The sequence below is a fragment of the Petromyzon marinus genome (assembly GCF_048934315.1).
Source record: "Petromyzon marinus isolate PM22_M1 ecotype Great Lakes invasive population chromosome 68 unlocalized genomic scaffold, UKy_Petmar_22M1.pri1.0 chr68_unloc.1, whole genome shotgun sequence".
NCBI classification, from domain to species: Eukaryota; Metazoa; Chordata; class Hyperoartia; order Petromyzontiformes; family Petromyzontidae; genus Petromyzon; species Petromyzon marinus.
Window position 1 is genome coordinate 3,262,530 of NW_027422597.1, and position 25,352 is coordinate 3,287,881.

The window sequence follows — 25,352 nt, forward strand, 5'->3', positions numbered from 1 at the left end:
TTGTGGTGGTTGTTGTTGCGATTGTTGTGGTACTTGTTGTTGCGATTGTTGTGGTAGTTGTGGTGGTTGTTGTAGTTGTTGTGGTGCTGATTGTGTTGGTTGTGGTGGTTGTCGTGGTGGTTGTTTTTTGTTGTTGTGGTGCTGGTTGTGGTGGTGGTTGTGGTGGTGATTGTTGTGGTTATTGTGGTGGTTGTTGTGGTGGTTGATATGGTGGTTGTTGTGGTGGTGGTGGTTGATGTGGTGGTGGCGGTTGTGTTGATGGTTGTAGTGGTGTTTGTTGTCGTGGTTGTTGTGGTGGTTGTTGTCGTGGTTGTGTTGGTTGTTGTGGGGGTTGTGTTTGTTGTGGTGGTTGTTGTTCTGATTGTTGTGGTGGTTGTAATTGTTGTGATGGTTGTTGTGGTGGTTGTGGTGGTGGTTGTCGTGGTGGTTGTGGTGGTGGTTGTGTTGATGGTTGTTGTGGTAGTTGTCGTGGTGGTGGTTTTTGGGGTGTGTGCATGGTGACGTCTCCACGTCCATGACGCAGCAGATAACTTGAACAGCTCGGACATTGTTGGCGCCTTTTGTGTTTGTCGCCATCTCTTTATTTGTTTATTAATTTGTAGATTTAATTTGCTTGGCAGTGGCTGTGTAGAGGATTTGGTCCTCGTGTTTAATTAATAAACAGTGAGCACGAATGATGCTGTACACAACTACATTGTTGTTGTTTGTGTTCTGTATTTTTATTGTAGAATCGACGATACAAGCGTTACAACGCCACTGTCGTACGCGAACATTTATACTTTTGATTATTAATTTGATTTATTATTAATATTACTGTTGTTGATGTAACAGGCCAACTCCTCACTAGTATCTCTGCCACAACCCATGACACCACCAGTGTATAAACAAATCCCAGTTCACCATTGCTAATCACTGCACCCCTTCACTACAGTCACACTCCTCTGGCAGGGTCAATACGTCCACGCTGGCTTCACACACACAGAGCAGTACTTATTTTATCACCCATCCCCCCCCCCCCCCATGAAGGTTGTGAGGATTGTTTACACTCAGCCCCCGCGTTGTGATGGAGAGCCACGCAGCCCCTAGCCACCGACAGCCAACAGCCAGTCACGGGCGTGGCGCTGCGCGTGACGGTGACGAGGTGGCGAGCGCCGTGCGTCGTGGCGTCTGCCATCTGTGCTGTTCACGTTCACCTGTCTCAGGACGCACCACTCAGATCCACGATCCTCACTGACTCACCATCACCCCACACCCCCAGCCCAGGGTGTAGGGGCTGAGTGAATGTTTGGTGGAACGAGTGCAACGGCGCCATGGAGTCAGCGCTGTAAAACGACAGCAGCCCCGCGTCCCAGTCCAGGTGGATCCCGACTCTCCGCGGAGGCTGCGGCACCGACAATAACGCCGTTACCCCGCCATGCTGCACTGAGAAGATGTCGTCATCTTTCTGTAGACACCAGGAGACGTCACTCCCTCCCAAGCAGCACTCAGCACCACCCCCTCTCCGTGGGATCGTCCCGTACGCGACTCCAACCCGACACTCATCTGCGCTCCCCACGTCCACCTCCCAGTAGTGCTGACCCGACGAGAAGCTCTCAGAGCACAGCGCTTGGCCCCAGCACTCAAAGCGGTGTGGGTGATGGGGGCGACCCTGGGGGACACCGCTCCACGTCACCATCCTGAGATCCGAGGAAATCTTGAGGAGGTCGCAGGCTGAGTTTGTGTCCAGAGTCGGTGAGCGTCCATCTGTGGTGAGTATTAGTGTACACATAATATTATTAGTTAGTGTACACATACTATTTTCAGTTAGTATTAGCGTACACATACTATTATTGGTTAGTATTAATGAATACATACTATTATTAGTTAGTATTAGTGTACACATACTATTATGAATTTGATTGGTCCACACCCGAGACAGTGGATATTATTATCAGAGTTGTCTTTTTTGTTTGCATTTTGACCGCTTGTGTTGTGGTTATTGCAAACATGATGCCTTGAATAAAGGTGTCAGTTTTTGTGCCAGTTCAAAGGGTAAAACCTATTCCTACATCTTGTTACTGGCATAGGAGGTCTCATAATACTAATATTAGTCAGTGTTAGTGTACACATACTAATATTAGTTAGTGTTGGTGTACACATACTAATATTAGTTTGTATTAATGTACACATACTTATATTAGTTAGTGGTAGTGTACACATACTAATATTAGTTAGTGTTAGTGTACACATACTAATATTAAGTTAGTATTAGTGTACACACACTAATATTAGTTAGTATTAGTGTACACATACTAATATTAAGTTAGTATTAGTGTACACACACTAATATTAGTTAGTATTAGTGTACACACATTAATATTCGTTAGTATTAGTGTACACATACTAATATTAGTTAGTTTTAGTGTACACATACTAATATTAGTTTGTATTAGTGTACACATACTAACATTAGGTAGTGTTAGTGTACACATACTAATATTAATTATTTATAGTGTACACATACTAATAATAGTATTAGTGTACACTCACTAATATTAGTTAGAATTAGTGTACACACACTAATATTAGTTAGTATTAGTGTACACACACTAATATTAGTTAGTATTAGTGTGCACACACTAATATTAGTTAGTATTAGTGTGCACACACTAATATTAGTTAGTATTAGTGTACACACACTAATATTAGTTGTCATTAGTGTAAACAAACTAATATTAGTTCTTATTAGTGTACACAAACCAATATTAGTAAGTACAAGTGTACACACATTAATTTTAGTTAGTATATGTGTACACATACAAATATTATTTGGTATTAGTGTACATATACTAATATTAGTTAGCATTAGTGTACACATATTATTAGTTACTCTTAGTGTACACATACTAATATTAGTTAGTATTAGTGTATACATACCAATATTAGTTCGTGTACTGTTAGTGTACACATACTAATATTTGTTGGTATTAGTGTACACTTACTAATATTAGTTCGTATTAGTGTACACGAACTAATATTAGTTAGTATTAGTGTACACACACTAATATTAGTTAGTAATAGTGTGCACATACTAATATTAGTTAGTATTAGTGTACACATACGAATATTAGTTGGTATTAGTGTACACATACAAATATTAGTTAGTATTATTGTACATATACCAATATTAGTTAGTATTAATGTACACATATTAATTAGTTAGTGTTAATGTACCCATACTAATATTAGTTAGTATTTGTGTACAAAAGCTAATATTAGTTAGTTTTAGTGCGCACACACTAATATTAGTTAGTATTAGTGTACACATACTAATATTAGTTCGTATTAGTGTACGCATACTAATATTAGTTAGTATTAGTGTATACATACCAATATTAGTTCGTGTACTGTTAGTGTACACATACTAATATTTGTTGGTATTAGTGTACACTTACTAATATTAGTTCGTATTAGTGTACACGAACTAATATTAGTTAGTATTAGTGTACACACACTAATATTAGTTAGTAATAGTGTGCACATACTAATATTAGTTAGTATTAGTGTACACATACGAATATTAGTTGGTATTAGTGTACACATACAAATATTAGTTAGTATTATTGTACATATACCAATATTAGTTAGTATTAATGTACACATATTAATTAGTTAGTGTTAATGTACCCATACTAATATTAGTTAGTATTTGTGTACAAAAGCTAATATTAGTTAGTTTTAGTGCGCACACACTAATATTAGTTAGTATTAGTGTACACATACTAATATTAGTTCGTATAGGTGTACGCATACTAATATTAGTTGGTATTAGTGTACACATACCAATATTAGTTAGTATTAGTGTACATATACCAATATTAGTTAGTATTATTGTACACATACTAATATTATTTAGTATTAGTGTACACACACTAATATTAGTTTGTGTACACTAATAAGAACTAATTTTAGTGTGGGTACACAAATACTAACTCATATTAATATGTGTACACTAATACCAAATAATATTAGTATGTGTACACTAATACTAACTAATAATAGTGTGTGTACACTAATACTTACTAATATTAGTTTGTGTACACTAATAAGAACTAATAGTAAGTATTAGTGTATACACTAATATTAGTGTGGGTACACAAATACTAACTCATATTAATATGTGTACACTAATACCAAATAATATTAGTATGTGTACACTAATACTAACTAATAATAGTGTGTGTACACTAATACTTACTAATATTAGTTTGTGTACACTAATAAGAACTAATAGTAAGTATTAGTGTATACACTAATATTAGTTAGTATTAGTGTACACATACTAATATTTGTTAGTATTAGTGTACACATACTATTATTAGTTAGTATTAGTGTACACATACTAATAATTGTTGGTATTAGTGTACACATACTAATATTAGTTAGTATTAGTGTACACTAATACTAACATTCGTTAGTATTAGTGTACACACACTAATATTAGCTTGTATTAGTGTACACCTACTATATTAGTTAGTATTAGTGTACACATACTAATATTAGTTAGTATTAGTGTGCACATACTAATATTAGTTGGTATTAGTGTACACATATTAATATTAGTTAGTATTAGTGTACACATACCAATATTAGTTAGTATTATTGTACACATACTAATATTATTTAGTATTAGTGTACACACACTAATATTAGTTTGTGTACACTAATAAGAACTAATTTTAGTGTGGGTACACAAATACGAATTCATATTAATATGTGTACACTAATACCAAATAATATTAGTATGTGTTCACTAATACTAACTAATATAGTGTGTGTACACTAATACTTACTAATATTAGTTTGTGTACACTAATAAGAACTAATAGTAAGTATTAGTGTATACACTAATATTAGTTAGTATTAGTGTACACACACTAAAATTAGTTAATAATAGTCTACCCATACTTATATTAGTAAGTATTAGTGTACACATACTAATATTAGTTAGTATTACTGTACACATACTAATATTAGTTAGTATTAGTGAAAACAAACTTATATTAGTTCTTATTAGTGTACACAAATTGATATTAGTAAGTATTAGTGTACACACACTAAAATTAGTTAGTATTAGTGTAAACATACTAATATTAATTGTTATTAGTGTACACATACTACTGTTAGTTAGTATTAGTGTACACATACTAATATTAGTTAGTATTAGTGCACGCATACTAATATTAGTTAGTATTAGTGTACCCATACTAATATTATTTAGTATTAGTGTACACATACTAATATTAGTTAGTATTAGTGTACACATACTAATATTAGTTAGTATTAGTGTACACTAATGTTAGTATTAGTATACACTAATTAGTATACACTAATACTAACATTCGTTTGTATTAGTGTACACACACTAATATTAGCTTGTATTAGTGTACACCTACTATATTAGTTAGTATTAGTGCACACATACTAATATTAGTTAGTATTAGTGTGCACATACTAATATTAGTTGGTATTAGTGTACACATATTAATATTAGCTAGTATTAGTGTACACATGCTAATATTAGTTACTATTAGTGTACACCTACTAATATTAGTTAGTATTAGTGTGCAAAAAATAATATTAGTTTATTATTAGTGTAAACATACTAATATTAGTTAGTATTAGTGTACACAAATTAATATTCGTTAGTATTAGTGTACACATACTAATATTAGTTAGTATCAGTGTACACAAACTAATATTCGTTAGTATTCGTGCACATATACTAATATTAGTTAGCATTAGTGTACACATTCTAATATTAGTATTAGTCTACACATACTATTATTAGTTAGTATTAGTGCACACATACTAATATTCGTTAGTATTATGTACACATACTAATATTCGTTAGTTTTAGTGTACACATACTAATATTAGTTAGTTTTAGTGTACACATACTAATATTAGTTAGTATTAGTGTACACACATTAAAATTAGTTAGTATTATTGTACACATACTAAAATTAGTTAGTTTTAGTACTTATATTCGTTATTATTAGTGTACATATACTAAAATGAGTTAGTTTTAGTGTACACACACTATTATTAGTTAGTATTAGTGTACATATACTAATATTCGTTATAATTAGTGTACCTATACTAATATTTGTTATTATTCGTGTACAAACACTAATATTAGTTAGTATTAGTGTACACATACTGGTATTAGTTAATAATAGTGTTCACATACTAATATTAGTTAGTATAAATGTACATATACTGCTAAAATCTTGTGAATAATAAATAATAATAGTACCACACTAACTTGACTATGTGTGTGTGCAGTGGTAGTGAAGAGTGGTGATGATGCCAGCACCACCATGTTGACGCCACTCTCACACCCACACACAGACATTGTGTGTCACAGCCTCGCACACTCTCACATCCACACACAGACATTGTGTGTCACAGCCTCGCACACTCTGACATCCACACACAGACATTGTGTGTCACAGCCTCGTACACTCTCACACCCACACACACAGACATTCTGTAACACAGCCTCGCACACTCTCACACCCACACACACAGACATTGTGTGTCACAGCCTCGCACACTCTGACATCCACACACAGACATTGTGTGTCACAGCCTCGTACACTCTCACACCCACACACACAGACATTCTGTAACACAGCCTCGCACACTCTCACACCCACACACACAGACATTATGTGTCACAGCCTCGTACACTCTCACACCCACACACACAGACATTGTGTGTCACAGCCTCGTACACTCTCACACCCACACACACAGACATTCTGTAACACAGCCTCGCACACGCTCACACCCACACACACAGACATTGTCTGTCACAGTCTCGCACACTCTCACACCCACACACAGACATTGTGTGTCACAGTCTCGCACACTCTCACACTCACACACAGACATTGTGTGTCACTGCCTCGCACACTCTCTCACTCACACACAGATATTGTGTGTCACAGCTTCGCACACTCTCACATACACACACAGACATTGTGTGTCACAGCTTCGCACACTCTCACATCCACACACAGACATTGTGTGTCACAGCCTCACACACTCTCACATCCACACACAGACATTGTGTGTCACAGCCTCGCACACTCAACAACAACAACCGCCATTCGCCACTAAGTGGCGGTGACGTCACCACGACGCTTGTGCCAGGCTATGTGCACCCTGAGGCCACGTGAAGTGTCGAACGCCTGCTGGCAGGAGATCACGGGGCAGACCCAGGTGCCACGGGTCGACTGACTGAGATGACTGGCTGATGCACCACCTGTGCCCTCTACTGTGCCAACCCGCTGTGCTTCAGCCACCCGGCGCTCCGCTCATTGTTGTGAGCGTTGCTCCTCCGCCCTCCGTTGTTGTTGGAGGGCGACTACCTCCAACTGCCCAGTAGCGGCTTCACGAGCCTCCTCCACAGAGGCCGATCTTGACACCACTGGTACCAGTCATCGGCAAGTCCACTCAGCTCCACGTCCTCCTGTACCACATCACTCCATCTCTTCTTTAGCCCGTGCCGCTCCCGTATAGCCCCCTCGATCTGGCCGAACAATAGCTGTTTCGGCATGCGGTGGCTGGGCATGCGGGCTACATGACCCAGCCATCGCAGCCTTGCCCGCCGGAGGAGCTCACCGATAGGCCTTTGCCCAGATCTTTCAAGGATTTGTGAGCTCCTCACACAATCCAGTCTGGCAGTCTGGTTAAACCCAGGATGGATTGTAGGCAGGCCAGCCTAAATGTTTCTAACCGGCGATGATGTTCCATTAGGGGTATCCACGTTTCGCAAGCGTAGAGAAGGGAGGGAATGACCGTGGCCGAGAAGACCTGAAGCTTAGTGTAGAGCGACAGACCAGGTAGCTTCCACACAGCGTTACGCAACCGATGAAAAGATATTGCCGCCTGACTGATTCGAAGTGAGACCTCTGCTGTTAAACTGGAGCCAGTCATAAGCACACTGCCCAGGTATGGGAAACTCTCCACTCTCTCCACAACTGCCCCATCACCGATGGGGAGTTGTGGGGGTGGAGTGTCCGATGGTACAAGATACCCAGGCAGGTGCTTAGTTTTTTAGTGGCACGCTCCAGTCTCAGCAGCAGCGTCTCCAACTCCTCCTCTGAATGAGCAGCTATTACCAAAACATCAGCATACATAACGTGGTTGAGCAATAGGGAGCGATCCCTTGACCGCACCCGGGCATCGACCAGCCTCCCATTATATCTGTACCATATGGAGATTCCCCCGGTACAGCTATTGAAGGCTTCACGAACTACGTGATCAAAATAGATGTTAAATAATGTGGGAGCCAGAGGACATCCCTGTCGCACCCCAAGGTGTACAGGGAATGGCTCTGACTCCCGGCCACGTAGTTTTACCCGGGCCCGCTCACCATCATGAAGGTCCGTAATGATCGTGAGCAGAGGGTCAGCTACTCCAAAAGCACGAAGAACAACCCAGAGTCCAGGCATACTGATGGTATCATAGGCCTTGACCAGGTCAATAAAGCAGAGGTGTAGGTCTTGTTGGAATTCCCTACACCTCTGCTGTAGCAGGCAAGGCGATGTTGAATAATCCTTGCCCGGACCTTTCCCGGCACACTGAGGAGTGAGATGCCCATGTAGTTGTTACAGTCTGTGCGGTCCCCCTTATTAAAAAGGGGGACCACCAGGGCATCCTTCCAATCCTGCGGAACCCGTCCAGTGGTCCAGACTGTTGTTATGATGTCTTATCGGGCAGTCTGTGCACAAACGCCACCCTCCCTGAGCATTTCGCTTGGGAGATCATCTCCGCCCGCTGCCTTTCCAGGTCTCAGACTCCGGATCGCCTTCAGTACTTCCTCAACCGATGGCACCTCAGACAGCCACTCACAGGAGGTGACTTCTTCCAATATTTGAGGCACCGCAGCCTCAGCAGGGTCATCCTCACTTTGTGCCACGATGTTTTCCTGGCTGAGGGATTTTCCCTCCCCAGGACCTCACATAAATGCTCAGCAAATCTTCAAACCTGTTCCTGGGGGTCGGAGATTGGATCACCGTTTTTTCCCCTAATGATGGTAATAGGTGTGGCGCTGCAGATTACTTTTTTGATGGAGTTAGATAGAGATTTGTGATCACGGGCCAATGAGGCAGACTCCATCTCCTCAGCAACCCGCGACCACCACCCATCCTTGCAGCGCCTCACGGCTCTCCGAACCTCCGAGCGAAAGCTGCGGTAAGCCTCCTCATTCTCTGACGTGGGATTCTGTAGCCAATGACAGTGGGCCTGTCGCTTTTTCTCAACCATCCTGAACACCTCTTCTGTCAGCCAGAGTCTCTGGGGAGGTCTGGACCGCGTACCCAAAGCAGCCATTGCAGCTGCATGAGTCACAGTCCTAAACCTCGCCCATTTACCCTCGACATCAGGAGGAGTCGGGGACGATGCCAATCCCAGCCGCAAGCGATGTTTAAATTCTCGCTTGCAACTTTCATCAGATAACTGAGGCCAGGCCACTTTAGGTTGGAATGGGGTCCTGGGTGTACACCCACCACCGGAGTGGAAGAATGGCAGGTGCATCTTACAGATGACTAGTCGATGGTCAGAGGGCAGATCAGCTCCACGGTAGGTCCTGGTGTCAAGGACATGGGCTCGCATCCGCTGGTCCGTCACTATGTAGTCCAGCAGATGTTCTTGCTTGGACCCGGCATGCATCCATGATGTTGTGTGGATGCGCCGATGCCGGAACAGCGTGTTGGTAATTACAAGCCCATGGGCTGCACAAAAATCTAGCAGCCTCCTACCGTTGTTATTGAGCTGATCTGGCCCATGCCCTCCAATCACTCCAGACCAGGTGCCAGCTTCATGACCAACTCGGGCATTGAAGTCACCCAACATGATGACTCTATCCCGAGGGGCCACTTTAGCTGGCACCTGTGACAGGAGGTCATATAAGGCATCTGATTCATCGGCTTTGCCTGCATCCCTCCACGGATGTTCATCTTCGGTGGGGAAATAAGTAACCACGACCACCATTCCTCACCTCCGGTTGATGGAAAGGCGAGCCCAAAGTAGCCTGGGGCTTACAGTTTCCCACAACTCACCGCCACACTCCCACGCCCCCTTCATTATTTTGTTCAAAAGAAGAGCCACACCCTGTTGTTTGGCAGTCTGCTGCCCCGAGTAGAGGACTGTCCACGCCTCATGGTGGCAGGATCCAGAACCGGTCTACCGGACCTCCTGAATGCCACATAAATCCAGGCGGTACTGGTCCAGCTCCCGACAGAGGAATGGCAGCTTCTCCCCCGCAGTGAGCGTTCGAACATTCCACTTGGCCACCCGTAGTGGTTTTTCGTTGTTTCTGGAAGAGCCCCGAGGGTAGATATTCAATCTCCTGGCTCCGCCAATTGGGGTTTGGCCAGGAGACGTCATAGATGCCTGGCCCCCCGGGGCCTCCAGCACAAGTTTATTAGTTATATACTTAATTCGCGGTTTAGTGGTAATTAATTGAAGGTGGAGGGGTTACCAGCCCCTCGCACCCGTCCAGAGCCCCCGTTTAGCCCCTGTGGTGGACACAGATGCCATGAGGGGAGGAGCCAATCGAAATTGGACCTCCCCCCACAGCACTGTCCACGACAGAGTTGCCCGTCTAGCACCACGAGGAGGTAGGGGGTTGTTTTGCCGCACACTCTCACACCCACGCACAGACATTGTGTGTCACAGCCTCGCACACTCTCACAACCACACACAGACATTGTGTGTCACAGGCTCGCACACTCTCCCATCCACACACAGACATTGTGTGTCACTCCGCTGCTGGATGAGCGCCTCCCCGCGCCATGCGCACCCTGCGGGGTTATTTGATCATACTTCACCGCTCTTGTCGATGCGCGTTGGCGATGTTGGCGATTGTAAACGAAGAAGCGTAGAGGTACAGTGCAACAATGGATCACGCTGCACTGCCCTCTTCTGGTGTGATGTGTAAACATTCGGCACGATAGAGACAAAGGCGGCCGGGCGTGGTGCTGGCCACCAACCCCCTCGTGTGCCGTGCCAGCCTTCTTAGGTGCTGCTGCTCGCTAACGCCACTTGCCCTAGTACCAAGCAGTATGGTACAGTAGAATATTTAAACTGTTAAACTAATTTTATTTCAGCAGGTAGAGCCCACTGATCCATGTCGCTCTCTTTCAGAGTCTGCATCTCTCTCCCCATGGTGGCGTGGATTTTTCCCTGGTTCCCCGCCTTTTCCCCTCCACGTTTAGAATCAATTTGCATTCAGAGGATTTGGCTACTGCTATAAATATCCAAGTGATGAGCCACTTCGTAGAGCTGTCATTTGTGATAGGTCGCTTGCGACAAAAGAGCGACAAGGTTCAGTGGGTTCCTTACCTGGTAAAATAAAAGTTGATGAAGGTGGGGAGCACAGAAGTGCAGTACAACAGAGCGGGACACGCGGATGCAAGACTGAGGAACTCACAGACGAGAGGCAGGAGTCTGCGCATGTCCCTTTCAAGGGAGCGGATCGTGGTGGCGTCCAGTGAAGTGGGAGATGGGGGTGCAGATTCCTTTGGGATCTCTCTCCTGGGACAACCACCAACAGCATCACACACAGCCTCGTTTTACCACTGCATTGTAACACCAGCATCCATAGCACACACAGCACGTGTCTCACACATAGCCCGTGTCTCACAAAGATCTCCCATTTAGCCTTAACAAACTGCAGGTGCGAGTGCTGTTAGCGAGCACCTATGAAGGCCGGCACGGCACACGTGGGGGTGGGTGGCCAACACCACGCCCGGCCGCCTTTGTCTCCCTAGTGACGATGTTTACACATCGCACCAGGTACTCATTTGAGGCTGAGTCGACCTAGGGGAGGCCCAGGACCGGTTCAGATAATTGTCACTGTTGTTGGCCGTGAGCGGGAATCTAACCTGGGTCGCCAGGTTCATAGCGCAGTGCGCTAACCACTACACTACCGCTCCCCACTGTGTCTCACACACAGCCCGTGTCTCACACACAGCCCGTGTCTCACACACAGACAGTGTCTCACACACAGCCAGCATGTCTCTCACACACACACACACAAACACACCCCGTGTGTCTAACACACACATCCTGTTGTGTGAGTGTTTAACCGTGAGACATTGAGGATCTGTACCTGCGTGTCTCCTCCAGGTGCCCCTGTGGAAGAGAGAGACAGGGATCATGAGTGACGTCTCTAACCTTGCACCACGAGTCCCCCTGCCACTGCCCGCTCTATTGTTCTGAACACCCAAACGGCGTCTCCACAGTGGCGCTCCCCACCTGCAGGAAGGCGAGCGAGTCCGTCTCGTGCTGCAGGGCGCGCAGGTGAGCGGCCGCTGCCTGGAGCTCGCTGATCTCCCGCTTGTGACGAGCGATGTCCTCCTCAATTCGGGACAGCAGCTCGCGCTCCTTCACGGCCACGCGACGTAGAGCCTCCTTCTCATCCTCGTCCAGAGTATCCCTTAGGCGACCCGTGATCCCGGTCACCGATTCCTGCGTAGACGCGGGGACCACGGTTGGCTCCCTGAGCCATGAGCCACTTCGTGTGTGAATGTGGGCGTCGTGGTGGCTAGGAGATGTTGACTCCCTCGCCTTGTATACAGCAGGTGGTGGTTCGTTCCCGACCCTGACGCCCGTTTAATTGGAGTTTGTTCTCTCTGTAGTCCTATGGATTTTTCTCTGGGTCCTCCGGTTTTTGCCTCCATAATTAGAATCGACGTTACGCGTTCAGAGTATTTGGCTGCTAGCAATTTCAACATTACAATCATCCACTTTGTTGAGCTATCATTTGTAATAGCCATGTCGCTTCTGACAACTATGGGGCCGTCCATAAATGACGTCACGCGATTTTCGCCGATTTTTAACCCCCTCTCCACTCGTCACATGGCGTCACAAAAAGTCAGACCCCCCTCAAATATGACGCCATTTTGAAAATAAAACATGCTTCAAATCACTTTAAACTAAAACTATTGTCATTGTAGTGCGTATCTAATGTGGCGCTGCACTCTGATGTTGTACCAGAAAACATGTATTAAAAAGGAGGCTTTGGAAAGCTGGAATTTAGCATTAAATTCACTTGAAAATATTCAACGTCTTCCTAAAACTGCACATGTTCAGAATATTATATTGTATTTATCTTATAATTATTCAATTTTAAAAGTAAGTATAACTATAAAAATATACTTTTTGGTTCTTTCGGTTAAGTCACGTAGAAAGAAAAGAAATAAAATAATAGCATACGACGTTTCGATTGCAAAACAACAATCATCATCAGGTACGAATGAATGAGAAAAACAAACCTAGCAAACTAAGAAGTATAATGCAATGCAACACAGAGAGTCGGCTAACATAACAGTCAACACCCTACCCGCTTGATTACGTTCTTCAAAAAAGTACTAAGTTTGAGAGTGAGACAAAACAGACACGAAGACAAAGACAGACACACAAGCAGAGAGAGACACACACAGAGACACAGAGAGACACACAGAGACACACAGACAGACAGGCAGAGAGAGTCACACACAGAGACACAGAGAGAGAGACACACAGACAGACACACAGGCAGAGAGAGATAACACAGAGACACACAGGGAGAGACACACAGAGACACTGTTGGATATATAGGCCTTTTCCGAAATTTATATTAATAATATTTGCCGATAGATATATGTTTTTACGTAAATAAATAACAACCGCTACGACAAGCATCAGCAAACAACAGCTGGAGGTCGTAAAAAGGCCATTAAAAAATGAAATAATAAACATTATCTGCGAATCTCCAGATCGCTAAAGAACGGTGCACAAATAAATACCCAGAATCACAGACACAGAGCACAGGGCAAACAAACATTATAACTGATTTTTTTTCTCACGGAAAAAGTTAAAGCTTGGCTATAAGAATAAGTTTACATTAGTAGCTTTATTAGTACTTATTTTATTTCACCCTTATTCAACTTACGTATTGTTTCGTATTGTATCTTCAATCTACGCGACTTTACCAAGAGAACCAAAGTACATGAGTTCCTGCAATCACGAAAGCTTAAGTCCAAACTAAGCTATATATCCAACCTCCGGATATCGAAAATAACTACAAATCATGGTTAAACATAAAACCAAATGATAGTTGAGCGACGTTAAACCGAGGGCTAGCCAGAGAGAGAAAGAGAGACTCCCGGCCGTCTTTGTCTTCCCACAGCGCGGGAGAGAAAGGAATTTCACACCAGAGCGAGATCAAAGTAATTCCCTTGGCAGCTTCCAGTCAGCGAAGCCGAGCAGACAAGTAATTAACAGCGAAGCCCGGCCACAATACATAGTTTCATACATAACATTAATGTAACTTTATTCACCGTAAACTATATTCCGTTTATATAACCTTGCAAACACCAAGGAATACTAATTCCAAGGATCAAGAAACTTACCTCTTAACCCAGGATATCGGAAATAAAATGATATAAATGATAAAGCATACACACGGAATGACGAAACTTTATAAAAACTGAGGAAGGGCCAGGATAACGGGGTGAATCACAACCTTGTTGAACATAAAACTAAATGATATTCGAGCGATGTTCAACCGAGGGCCAGGGAAAGAGAGAACCTCCCGGCCGTCTTTGTCTTCCCACAGCCCGTGATAAGAATAGGCATACGCTCAAGAGAGCACCTTCTCTCGTGAAAATAAAAATCAAATACCTTGAGTCACAGACAGAATCATAACTGCAAGTGGTACGATACCAAACCGTGATGGAATAAATGTTAACTTTAAAAGCCTTAACGCCTTTTGTGCATAGAGAAAAGGTTACACCGGGAGGGCCGACCGGACGGAAGGCCACGCCAAACCACTGCGCAGAGCGTAGATTTTTTTTCGAATATAACAGTTCAACCATCATCTCGACAAACGAATTCAACAAGGCACGGCCAGTCGCAGGAGGCGGCGACCAGCGGTTCGGAAGAAGACATCAAGCCAGCTTTGAGGCATGGCCTCGAGACATTAGCAATGGGTGCTGTGTCTCGCAGAGAAGGGGGGCGAGGGGATGCTCTGTGCTGAGTTCGGCATGGGCAGACAGAGTATCGCTGAAAGTTTATTCTACATCGAGTGCCGGCTCCCAGCTGCAGCGTGACCAGTGCCGCCAAGCAAGAGCGTCTGCTGTCAGCAGCCAAGCGTGTGCCGACTTGACTCATCCAGCAGTGGAAAAGCCTGGCCAGCTGCCCGTGAGCAAAAGAGTCAGCGAACCAGCTGAGCGCGATCACGCATCTTCAAGGAGAGGGAGCTGCCGCGCTGCCCCACAGCAGTGAAAGGAGACTGCAGCCGCCTGCGGCTCCCAGCGCAGAGCGCGTTCGAGCAGCACCAGTAGAGGGCAGCGTGCCGGCGAGCTCATCACCCAGCGGCGTGAGACACGCCGAGCGGGAGAGAACCTGCTGTCAGCGAACCAGAGAGAGCCCGTTCGGGCATCTCAACAGAGTGAGCGCAGTCATCCAGCAGCGGAAAGAGCCTGTATCTGCCAGCACGAGCAGTCAAGCCGACGCCCCGAATGAGAACAAAGCCGTTTATATTACCCTCTGCCAAACTCTCACCCTCACAACGTATCACCCTGCGTCTGCTTCACGAAGACACAACATGCATATCGGAACAATAAAAAAACGTGACATTCCAAGGTGGTGCATTAGATATCAATTGATCGTGAAGAACATTGTTGCCTTCTTTGGTTCTTTCGGTAAAGTCACGTAGAATGAGAATAAAATAATAAAATATAACAATGAAATTCTCACGACGTTTCAGCCACAACACAAGTAGCCGTCCTCAGGTGAAGAAACAGGACTGTCCAGAAGACAGCGCTTGAGTGAACCATGTCAAGCTTTACAGCGTCTTTTAAGCTGTGTGGGAGGAACAAAGAGCTTTGACAAAGGAGCATTAACTGGGAGATTAGCATTACGGAGAGCGAACGAGCTGGGAATGGAGGAGGGAGGGGGAGTTTACATATAAATTAGCATGTAACTGGGGGATCAGCATGGTGTTGGTGTGAGGGATTAGCACCACGGCGAACAACGAGCTCGGACCGGGGGACGGGGGGAGAGGAGTTTACATATTAATTAGCATGTAACTGGGGGATTAGCGTTGGTGTGAGGGAAAGAACCAAATAAGATGAATCCTTGCAGTCACGAAAGCTTTAAATCGGAATTTAACTGCCTGTACGGGGAGGGATTTCATACAACCTTAAGATCTTTCAACAGACTCCGGGACAAGAAAGCTCAACTAATCGAGTCTCTCACCTTTCTTAAGAGATGCCGCGATTCTAAGGTAATACCAACCGCATTTACACTAACCTCTGCTGCTGCAACTTCTTTCAATGCAAAACGAATTCTAGCTAGAACTAGCTTCGCTCTTATCTCAGAAAAAAATCAGACTTACACGCACCGAACTTGATCAATTAGACAAGACACTCTACAAATCACACTTAACATTGACAGCAACAATGTCTACATCGGATTGGGAAAATGTAGACAATATGACTACCTCTTCGGCTACCACTATGTCGACCAAATGTAGGGACAATTTGATTTCCAAATTCAATCACCTCTCAAACAAAAAATCGGATCCACACACTGAAAAGATAGACGTTAACAAAGTCGTAATTAATCGCAGTAACAGTTCCATTTCTGATGGCCTGAAATCCGTTTTAGCTAAAGGCCTAAACTATGCTGTCACACCGAGACACATATCGGTTAATGATATCATTGCCCATGTAGACGTTGCACTCAAGGGCTTGAGTCACATCTCTGCAGATGTAGCAAGATCTGAAATCGCTGCAACCCTCAAAAACGCTAAGTTGCCACCTAGCAACATCAGCAAAGATGAACGCTTTGAATTATCCCAATTATAAAAGAGATATGATATTGTCGTCCTCTCAGCCGACAAGGGCAATGCCACTGTCATCATGGACAAAACAGAATATAACAACAAAATTCAAGAACTGCTCAACGACGGCAGCTATACAAAACTAAAAAGAGATCCCACCAACAGCCTGGTTACCAAAACGAACGAAATAATATCTGATTCAACAGCATTAATTGATCAGACCAAACAGTTATCGTTGAAACCCTCTGCTGCCAGACCTCCAAGATTATATGGCCTTCCAAAGATACACAAAGAAGATACACTCCTTTGTCCCATCGTCACTACTATCAACTCCCCCACCAATAAACTGGCACATTTTCTTGCTGATATACTGCGACCTTTCACTGGAAAAACCACCTCTGCGGTACTAAATTCCACTCACCTAGTATCGACAATCAAAGGCATTTCCCTGTCCCCAGACGACCTGCTTGTCAGTTTTGATGTGGTGTCCTTGTTCACCAAAGTTCCGGTACCTGACACCATCGCTATCATTGAAGACCTGGTCCATCAAGGACTACATACTGATGTACCCCACCTGGTGAGATATTGCTTAACCAACACATACTTCGCCTGGAATGGAACTTTCTACAAACAAACTGAGGGAACCCCAATGGGCTCCTCCCTGTCTCCGGTTGTAGCCAACGTATTCATGGAAAAAATTGAAACTGACGCCATCCAGACTGCCACTCTACGCCCGACCTTATGGAAGAGGTAAGTGGATGACACTTTTGTCATCTGGCCACATGGCCAGGCTGCTCTAGACCAATTCCGCGACCACATCAATTCCATACACCCAGCCATCAGATTTACCATGGAGGTCGAAAAAGATGGCAAGCTACCCTTTTTGGATGTCTTAATTAAAAGGAGACCTGATGGCTCAATGAGCCACTCTGTCTACAGAAAAGTTACCCATACAGATGCTTACTTGAAACCGGATTCCCACCACCATCCATCCCAGAAGAACTCCCTCATCAAGACTCTAAACCATAGAGCTCAATGCATTTCCGACCAGGAACACATTGCCAGGGAACTCAAACACCTACACTAGGCTCTCAGGGCTAATGGTTACTCCAACTACACAATCCGCAAAGCCATCACTCCAGTCATGAAGAAGGATCCTTTTGAGGAGCCACTCAAAACCATCACCTTACCCTACATTGCAGGAGTTACTAAAAAGATCTCCAAAATCCTGAATAAACACAAGATCCAGGTCCGATTCAACACAGTACATAAAATCCGTGATCTGGTTCAATCTTATTCTTAGTTCTTTTGGTAAAGTCACGTTGAAGGGAAACAACAAAATAATAATATATATATATAAAACAATAAAAATTCTCACGACCGTTTGTGTTATGGTCGAAACGTCGTGAGAATTTTTATTGTTTTAAATATATTTTATTATTTTGTTGTTTCCCTTCAACGTGACTTTACCGAAAGAACTAAGAATATGAATTACTGCAGTCACGAAAGCTTTAAATCAAAATCTGGTTCAATCTGTAAAATATGCTGTTCCAGACATACAGTACCCGGGCGTTTACAAACTAAAGTGCCTCTGTGGTAGCAACTACATTGGGGAAACCAAACGACATATCTCGGACCGCATCCACGAACATAAAGCAGACTTGAAACACGGCAGGACGAACTCTTCTGCCGTGGCAGATCACTGTTATAATTCAGTGGGTACACATGACATTGACTTCTCCAAGACGGAGGTTCTTTGCAAGCCAACCGGCTACCATGAGAGATTCGTTCATGAAGCCATCCACATATACAAACACAGAGACAATTTCAACTGAGAGGATGGATTCTGGCTTAGTAACCATTGGAAATATATTTTAAACCATTTAGGTTCTTAATTAATTGTATTTTGCGGTGACCGTCAGACCGCAGCTCTTTCGCTGGCATTGTGACTGTTTCTCCCTCCCCCCTCCTCCCTTCCGAGTATGGATTGACCCGTCCGCCTGAATGTCGCGGTCTTTGGTGCTGGTTGTTGAGGAGATGGGAAAACCCGCCATTTTTTCTCTCCTTGGGGCTCTTCTCTCCCTCACACCAACGCTAATCCCCCAGTTACATGCTAATTTATATGTAAACTCCCCTCCCCCCTCCTCCAGTCCCAGCTCGTTCGCTCTCCGTAATGCTAATCTTCCAGTTAATGCTCCTTTGTCAAGGCTCTCTGTTCCTCCCACACAGCTTAAAAGACGCTGTCAAGCTTGACAGGGTTCACTCAAGCGCTGTCTTCTGGACAGTCCTGTTTCTTCACCTGAGGACGGCTACTTGTGTTGTGGCCGAAACGTCGTGAGAATTTCATTGTTTTATTTTATTATTTTATTCTCATTCTACGTAACTTTACCGAAAGAACCAAAGAAGATGAATCCTTGCAGTCACGAAAGCTTTAAATTGAAACATTGTTGCCATTGAGTTACGTGGATAAGGTCATTTAGAAGCAACTCAGTCGTACGTTTTTTTGTCTTCTTTTTAATGGCATAATCTTGCCAACGAATCCATTGACATCATTAGACCTCCTTTGCCAGTACCAAAATGTAATAATAGGGTTTTTCCCCTTTTTTATGGCAACAAAACTGAAACCTTTTTACAAGGATTCATGTCTGCATTAACCACAATACCTGCAGTCAAAATGCAAACAAAAAAACATACTATGATAATATATGCATTGTCCTTGAAACTGATTGGTCCACACCAAGGGACGGCTTTCTTTTGAGCCTCGACCCAATTGGTGCTCGACCAGATGACACCAAAAGGCGTACAGCTCAAAGACAATGCACTATCAAAGTAATGAGGGCTCGGGGTGAGCATCTACATCATTAGACCTCCTTTTTTGTTTGCATTTTGACTGCAGGTATTGTGGTTAATGCAGACATGAATCATCACACACACTAGCATAATTTAATGCGATTATCTCTCGAATTCGCATAATTTATGCGCATAATTACATCAAATAACATAATTTCGGACCATTACGCAATTTTCCAAAATGTATTAAATTTTTATTATTTTCATCAAATTTTGATAACCGATATATACAACAACACACAGGCAGACACACAGGCAAAGAGAGACAACACAGAGACACAAAGAGAGAGACAACACAGAGACACACAGAGAGAGACACACAGAGACATACAGACAGACAGGCAGAGAGAGACACACACAGAGACACACAGAGAGAGACACACAGACAGACACACAGGCAGAGATAGATTACACGGAGACACACAGAGAGAGACACACAGAGACACACAGACAGACACAGGCAGAGAGAGACAACACAGAGACACACACAAAGGCACACAGAGAAACAACAACTCTGTGAATCTTTGAAGTAGAACGAAGAAAAATGGAGAGTACAATTATAACAATCAGATATTCATTTCACAGAATGAAAAGCCCTGGTAGAATCATTAGAATCAAAATGTTTATTAACAATTATTCCCAAATTGTATTAAATGTATGCTTCTCCATTATCCCATGAAGAAGCAAAATGCTCCTTCATGGTATAAATAAAAGGTGACCTTAGTTAATTTAAATAATCAAATTGTTAATAATGAAAATTAATTAAAAAAATAATATTGTTATAACAATTATGTTAAATTCATATTATTTTTAAAGTTGCAAATTTTGATGTGACGTAATTTCTCCAACCCCCCCTCCCCCTTCGTCACACATCGTCACAAATGCCCTCCCCCCCTCCCCCCCCCCCCCTTAGGTGCGTGACGTCATTTATGAATGGCCCCGAACCTTTCCTGGTAAAATAAAAATAAATAGTTTAGTCTATGGGTCTCTATGGCTGTCTATGAGTCTCTATGGGCATAATATCTCTATGGGTCTGTATGTCTCTCTCGGGGTCTCTCTGTATCTTTATGGTGTCTATGTATCTCTATGTGTGTCTTTGATATCTCTATGGGTCTGTTATCTATATCGGTGTCTATGTATCTCTATGGTGTGTCTACGTATCTCTATGGGTCTGGTATGTATATGGGTGTCTATGTATCTCTATGTGTGTCTTTGATATCTCTATGGGTCTAGTATCTATATGGGTGTCTATGTATCTCTATGGGTCTCTGTATGTTTGGCTGCTGCTATAAATTTACACGTGATGATGATGATGATGGCAACCACTTGGTTGATCTGTAATTCGTGATTGCCAGGTCACTTTTGAAAAATAGCTACACATCTCAGTGGGCCTTACCTGGTAAAATAATAAAATAATATTCCCTAGTGGTGAATCATGCCCCAGTGACGAGTCACCCATGGGACTGAGTCGACCCGTGCCAAGGGGGCAAGAGGGGCGCCGCTCTCTTCTTGTTTCTCCCCTAGAGGGCGCTGGGGTCGTGGATGTTGAGACTCGGGCACTCGGAGTCCGGTGGGGGCCCCCTCGTTGGTCCAACGAGATGTGGCGAGATGTTAACTACCTCGCCTGGTGTGCAGGGAGTCGTGGGGTCGATCACGACGATAATTCCTTCTGCATATTTGGAGTCTGCGTCTTTCTCCCTGTGGTTGCGTGGATTTTTCTCCGAGTCCTGCGGCTTTTCCTTCCACATTTAAAATCGGCATAACCCAGATCAGGTTTTCCCACGAGTCCGACTCGGGTTTATAATCCAAGGCATTCGTTACCTGCTGTGCACAACCCGCAGTGCCCAAGAGAGCATCTCCGGGTTCAAGCAAGCGTTTATAGAACAGTATTTAGAGTATTTGGCTGCTATCAATTTCCACCTGATAAGCCATTTTATTGAGCTATCATTTGTGATATTCAGGTTCCTTCTGCAAAAAGAGCTTCATGGCTCAGTAGAGACTTACCTGGTGAAAGAAAAATAATTTAGTCGATGGGTCTCCATGTATCTCTAAATGTCCCTATGTATCTCTATGAGTCTCTATGTATCTCTATGGGTCTCCATGTATCTATATGGGTCTGCTGCTATATTTCCACGTGGTGATGATGATGTCAGCCACTTTGTTGAGCTGCTATCGTTTGTGACAGCCAGGGTCGCTTCTGAATATATCTACATAGCTCAGTGGGGCTATACCTGGTAAAATAAAAAATCGTTTAATCTATGGGTCTCTATGTATCTCTATGGTTCTCTATGTATCTCTAGCGGTCTCTATGTATCTCTATGGTTCTCTATGTATATCTAGCGGTCTCAATGTATCTCTATGGGTCTCTATGTATCGCTATGGTTCTCTATGTATCTCTATGTATCTCTATGGGTCTCTATGTATCTCTACGGGTCTGCTGCTATATATTTTCATGTGATGATGATGTCAGCCACTTTGTTGAGCTACTATCATTGTGACAGCCAGGGTCGCTTCTGAAAAAAATCTACACAGCTCAGTGGGGCCTTACCTGGTAAAATAAAAGTTGTAGTTTAAAGAAACTCCGGTGACACGATTAGGGACGGTGTGAGGTGCAGCTGTGCAGTGTTTCTGCCTCTACATCCGTGCCAGTGAGCGAACTCCAGTACAGTGCAACAGCTGCATCACAGCACCACCCCGACAATCAATGGCACTCTCTACATTTATTTTTTCCCACAGGAATGGAAGACGCCAAGCCGAGTAACCCGACCTCGCGGCAGGCTCGCCAATTTGGTTATCGAATGTGGTAAATGTGCAGACCACTTGTAGTTAATGTTGAGTTTGATAGTGAATTATAGAGTTAAGTAAGATGCGTCAAAGTTATGAAGCTGCACGAAGTTCATTTAAATTAATTTTGACCTCCACGATTTCCACACTGGGTGGAGGTCACAGGGGTCAAAGAGCCCGGCCCGGACACGGTACCTGCGCCTCCTTGTGAGTGGCCTCCATCCGCTTCATGGACTCCTCCACCTCCTTCCTCTTCTCCTCCACCGCTCGCGTCTCCCCCTCTACGCGCGTCTGTAGTGAGAGACGAGACGTCACCAGGGGGAGAATACAGCCCCCTGAGCCACCCCTCACACCGCCCTTCCATCCACACCGACCCCCCCACAGGGAAGTCCCTCTTCTCCACGCTGCCTCTCTACGGCGACTGAGATGGGGGGAACTCGGAGTGGGCAAGCTGATGCCTCGTTGAAACAGCAGCCACTGGGAGCTGTGCTGGCTTGGGTGGCCATACTGACTCGGACCCAAAGGCTCAAGTGCCCACAGCTGTCTAGTTTAGAAGATAATTAAAATAGAATTGTCTATCAGGTGGCTGTGATATCGGTGTCAAATATCTATCCACTCAATTCCTTTACACGAGAATTATGTTTAGTGAGAACCTAGCATTCAATACATCCTAAGGTCATTTCCTAAAACAACAAGCAGGAGATGGCTACACAGGCAGAGAGAGCCAATCATAACAGAGCATGAACATACAATTGTTTTTTTTTCACGACATGTTGTGCAGCCCAGTGACAGAATTGGTCAGATCGTGTTGCGGTATCTCATTGAGGTCCTCACCTTCCGTGTCTCGTGCTCGTCCTTCAGCGTGGTGACATCGTGTCCTTTGTGTTTTCCTGCGATGGTGCAAGTTGAGCAGACCAGGCTGTTGTCTACTGTGCAGTAGAATTCAATCTCCTTTGTGTGTTCAGGGCATCTTCGCTCCTTCAGGTTCGCAATGGGAGCCACCAGGACGTGGTCACTCAATCTGGGATTCTCTACATGAGGCATCAAGTGTGTTGCACAGAAGGACACCTCGCATCTCAGGCAGGTCTTCACTGCAGGAGTGTGGCTGTCACCGCAGTTGTCACACACGACGGCCGCGGCCATCCTGTCCCCAACTCAGAGCTCCTCCGCCAGGTTGGCGAGGGCCACGTTCCTCCTCAGCTGGGGTCGCACAGGGAAGGTCGCTCGGCACTGCGGGCAGCTGAAGCTGCTCGCCGTCTCCCAGGCGGCCTCCAGGCACCGCAGGCAGAACGAGTGTCTGCAGCTCAGCGTGGAGGGGCAGATGAACGTGCCAAGGCAGATGGAGCAGCGCAGCTCACTATCCACACTCTCAATAGGAGTCGCGCTCACTATGACCCATGGCTTCGCTGGGATCACTCGCTGTGTGGCTCAGAGAGACGCTGGACCAGGACCTCTCTCTTATAGTGACGATGAAGAAGGAAGTAAAATACTTAAAACACTTTCATTGTCGTCACTGACATCACGAGACACCGCCTGGAATGTGAACCCGTGCCCCAAAGTGTGCAAACAGCAGCCTCAATGTGAACACGGCTACTGTGCACACCTCGCCATTTAAAGAAATGAGTCATGTTGTTAATAAAAATCGGAGAGACTCAGCTGCTGTGGCTCATTCGTGAGATGAGTATCTAGAGATGAACTTCTATAGCAAGTTGGTGGCAAGATGTTATCTCCCTCGCCCGGTATACAGGAGGTGGTGGGTTTGTTCCCAATCCTGACGCCTGCTTTTTATTTAAAGTTGGCGTCTCTCTCTCCGTGGTCGCGTAAATTGTTCTCTGGGTCCTCCTGTTTTCCTCTCCTCATTTACAATCAACATCACGCGTTTAGAGTAGTTGGCCAAATACATTTCCACGTGATAAGCCATCATTTGTGGTCAGGTCGCTTCAGAAAATAGCCACATTGCTCTGTGAGCGTTGCCTGGTAGAATAAAAATAATGTTGGCATAGTTATAGACGTCCCATCATGTCCTGTAATTCCACCTACGTGTAATTACCCCAACGTGACGAGTTGATTAAATGTCATCGTGGCATCTGAGATTAAATTTATCTGTAGCCTCCCGTGACAGATCCTGGAATCTTGAGCCTTTTGCTAAAAGTGTGAATGTATTACCAACTCTACCTGCCTCCATCACCCACTGCTGGCGATGTCGCCGTCTCTCACTTTCACCGTGTCCAGGACTGCAGATCCCCGTGCCGGCCATTCACAGCCGCACCCACCACTTACTTCAGCTGCGTTGTTGTTTCACATTCACACGCACGGCTACTCAACGCGCATGCACGCGCATCAACACAAATGCCCATCGGCGTTCACCATGATGGTAAAAACATGCAAATAAAACCAAACTATTATTTTTATTTTACCAAGTGTAATACCCCACTGAGCTACTGGCTTATTTTTCAGAAGCGACCTGCCCATCAAAAATGACTGCTCAACAAAGTGGCTGTTGGACATGCATAGCAGCTAAATAATCTAAATACTGTACTCTAAACGCTGCTTGAACCCGGAGACGCTCTCTTGGGCACTGCGGGTTGTTTACAGCAGATAACGAATGCCTTGTGGGAAAACCCGACCTTGATTCTTTTCATTACGGCCTGGACTGATCCACTTTGCTTACTATCGGATAGACATTCGGAACTGCGTTTGAAAGCTTCCTTCTACGAGCGAAGGGGGTTCCTACGATGTCCACGGCTCATTCCTTGGTGCAGCAGCAGCGACGGCTCAGTGTTGATTGAGGCGCAGTGGCTCCAGGCCAGGCAGGCAGCGTGATCCGCCGCGG

The 25,352-nt window shown here is 44.4% G+C and overlaps 2 protein-coding genes across 2 annotated transcripts in view; both read right to left on the bottom strand.

Moving 5' to 3' along the window:
- Positions 1-25,352, bottom strand: part of LOC116957957 (E3 ubiquitin/ISG15 ligase TRIM25-like) — a 509,595-nt gene that overhangs the window by 24,513 nt on the left and 459,730 nt on the right. The gene's annotated exons all lie outside the window — the stretch shown is intronic.
- Positions 519-24,082, bottom strand: LOC116957934 (tripartite motif-containing protein 16-like). The gene is made up of 6 exons (XM_032980391.2): positions 23,354-24,082; positions 22,715-22,810; positions 12,313-12,525; positions 12,167-12,189; positions 11,486-11,589; positions 519-1,743 (listed from the first exon to the last, which is right to left on the bottom strand). The coding sequence occupies exons 1-6, from the start codon at positions 23,660-23,662 to the stop codon at positions 1,199-1,201; spliced, it is 1,290 nt and encodes a 429-aa protein (XP_032836282.1). The 5' UTR covers positions 23,663-24,082; the 3' UTR covers positions 519-1,198.

Coding starts and splice junctions, on each gene's coding strand:
- LOC116957934 (XM_032980391.2), bottom strand. CDS start 23,662: ATGGCCGCGGCCGTCGTGTGTGACAACTGCGGTGACAGCCACACTCCT. Junction 12,526..22,714: donor CCACTCACAAGGAGGCGCAG/GTACCGTGTCCG, acceptor GCGTCTACGCAG/GAATCGGTGACCGGGATCAC. Junction 11,590..12,166: donor CACCTGGAGGAGACACGCAG/GTACAGATCCTC, acceptor TGGTTGTCCCAG/GAGAGAGATCCCAAAGGAAT.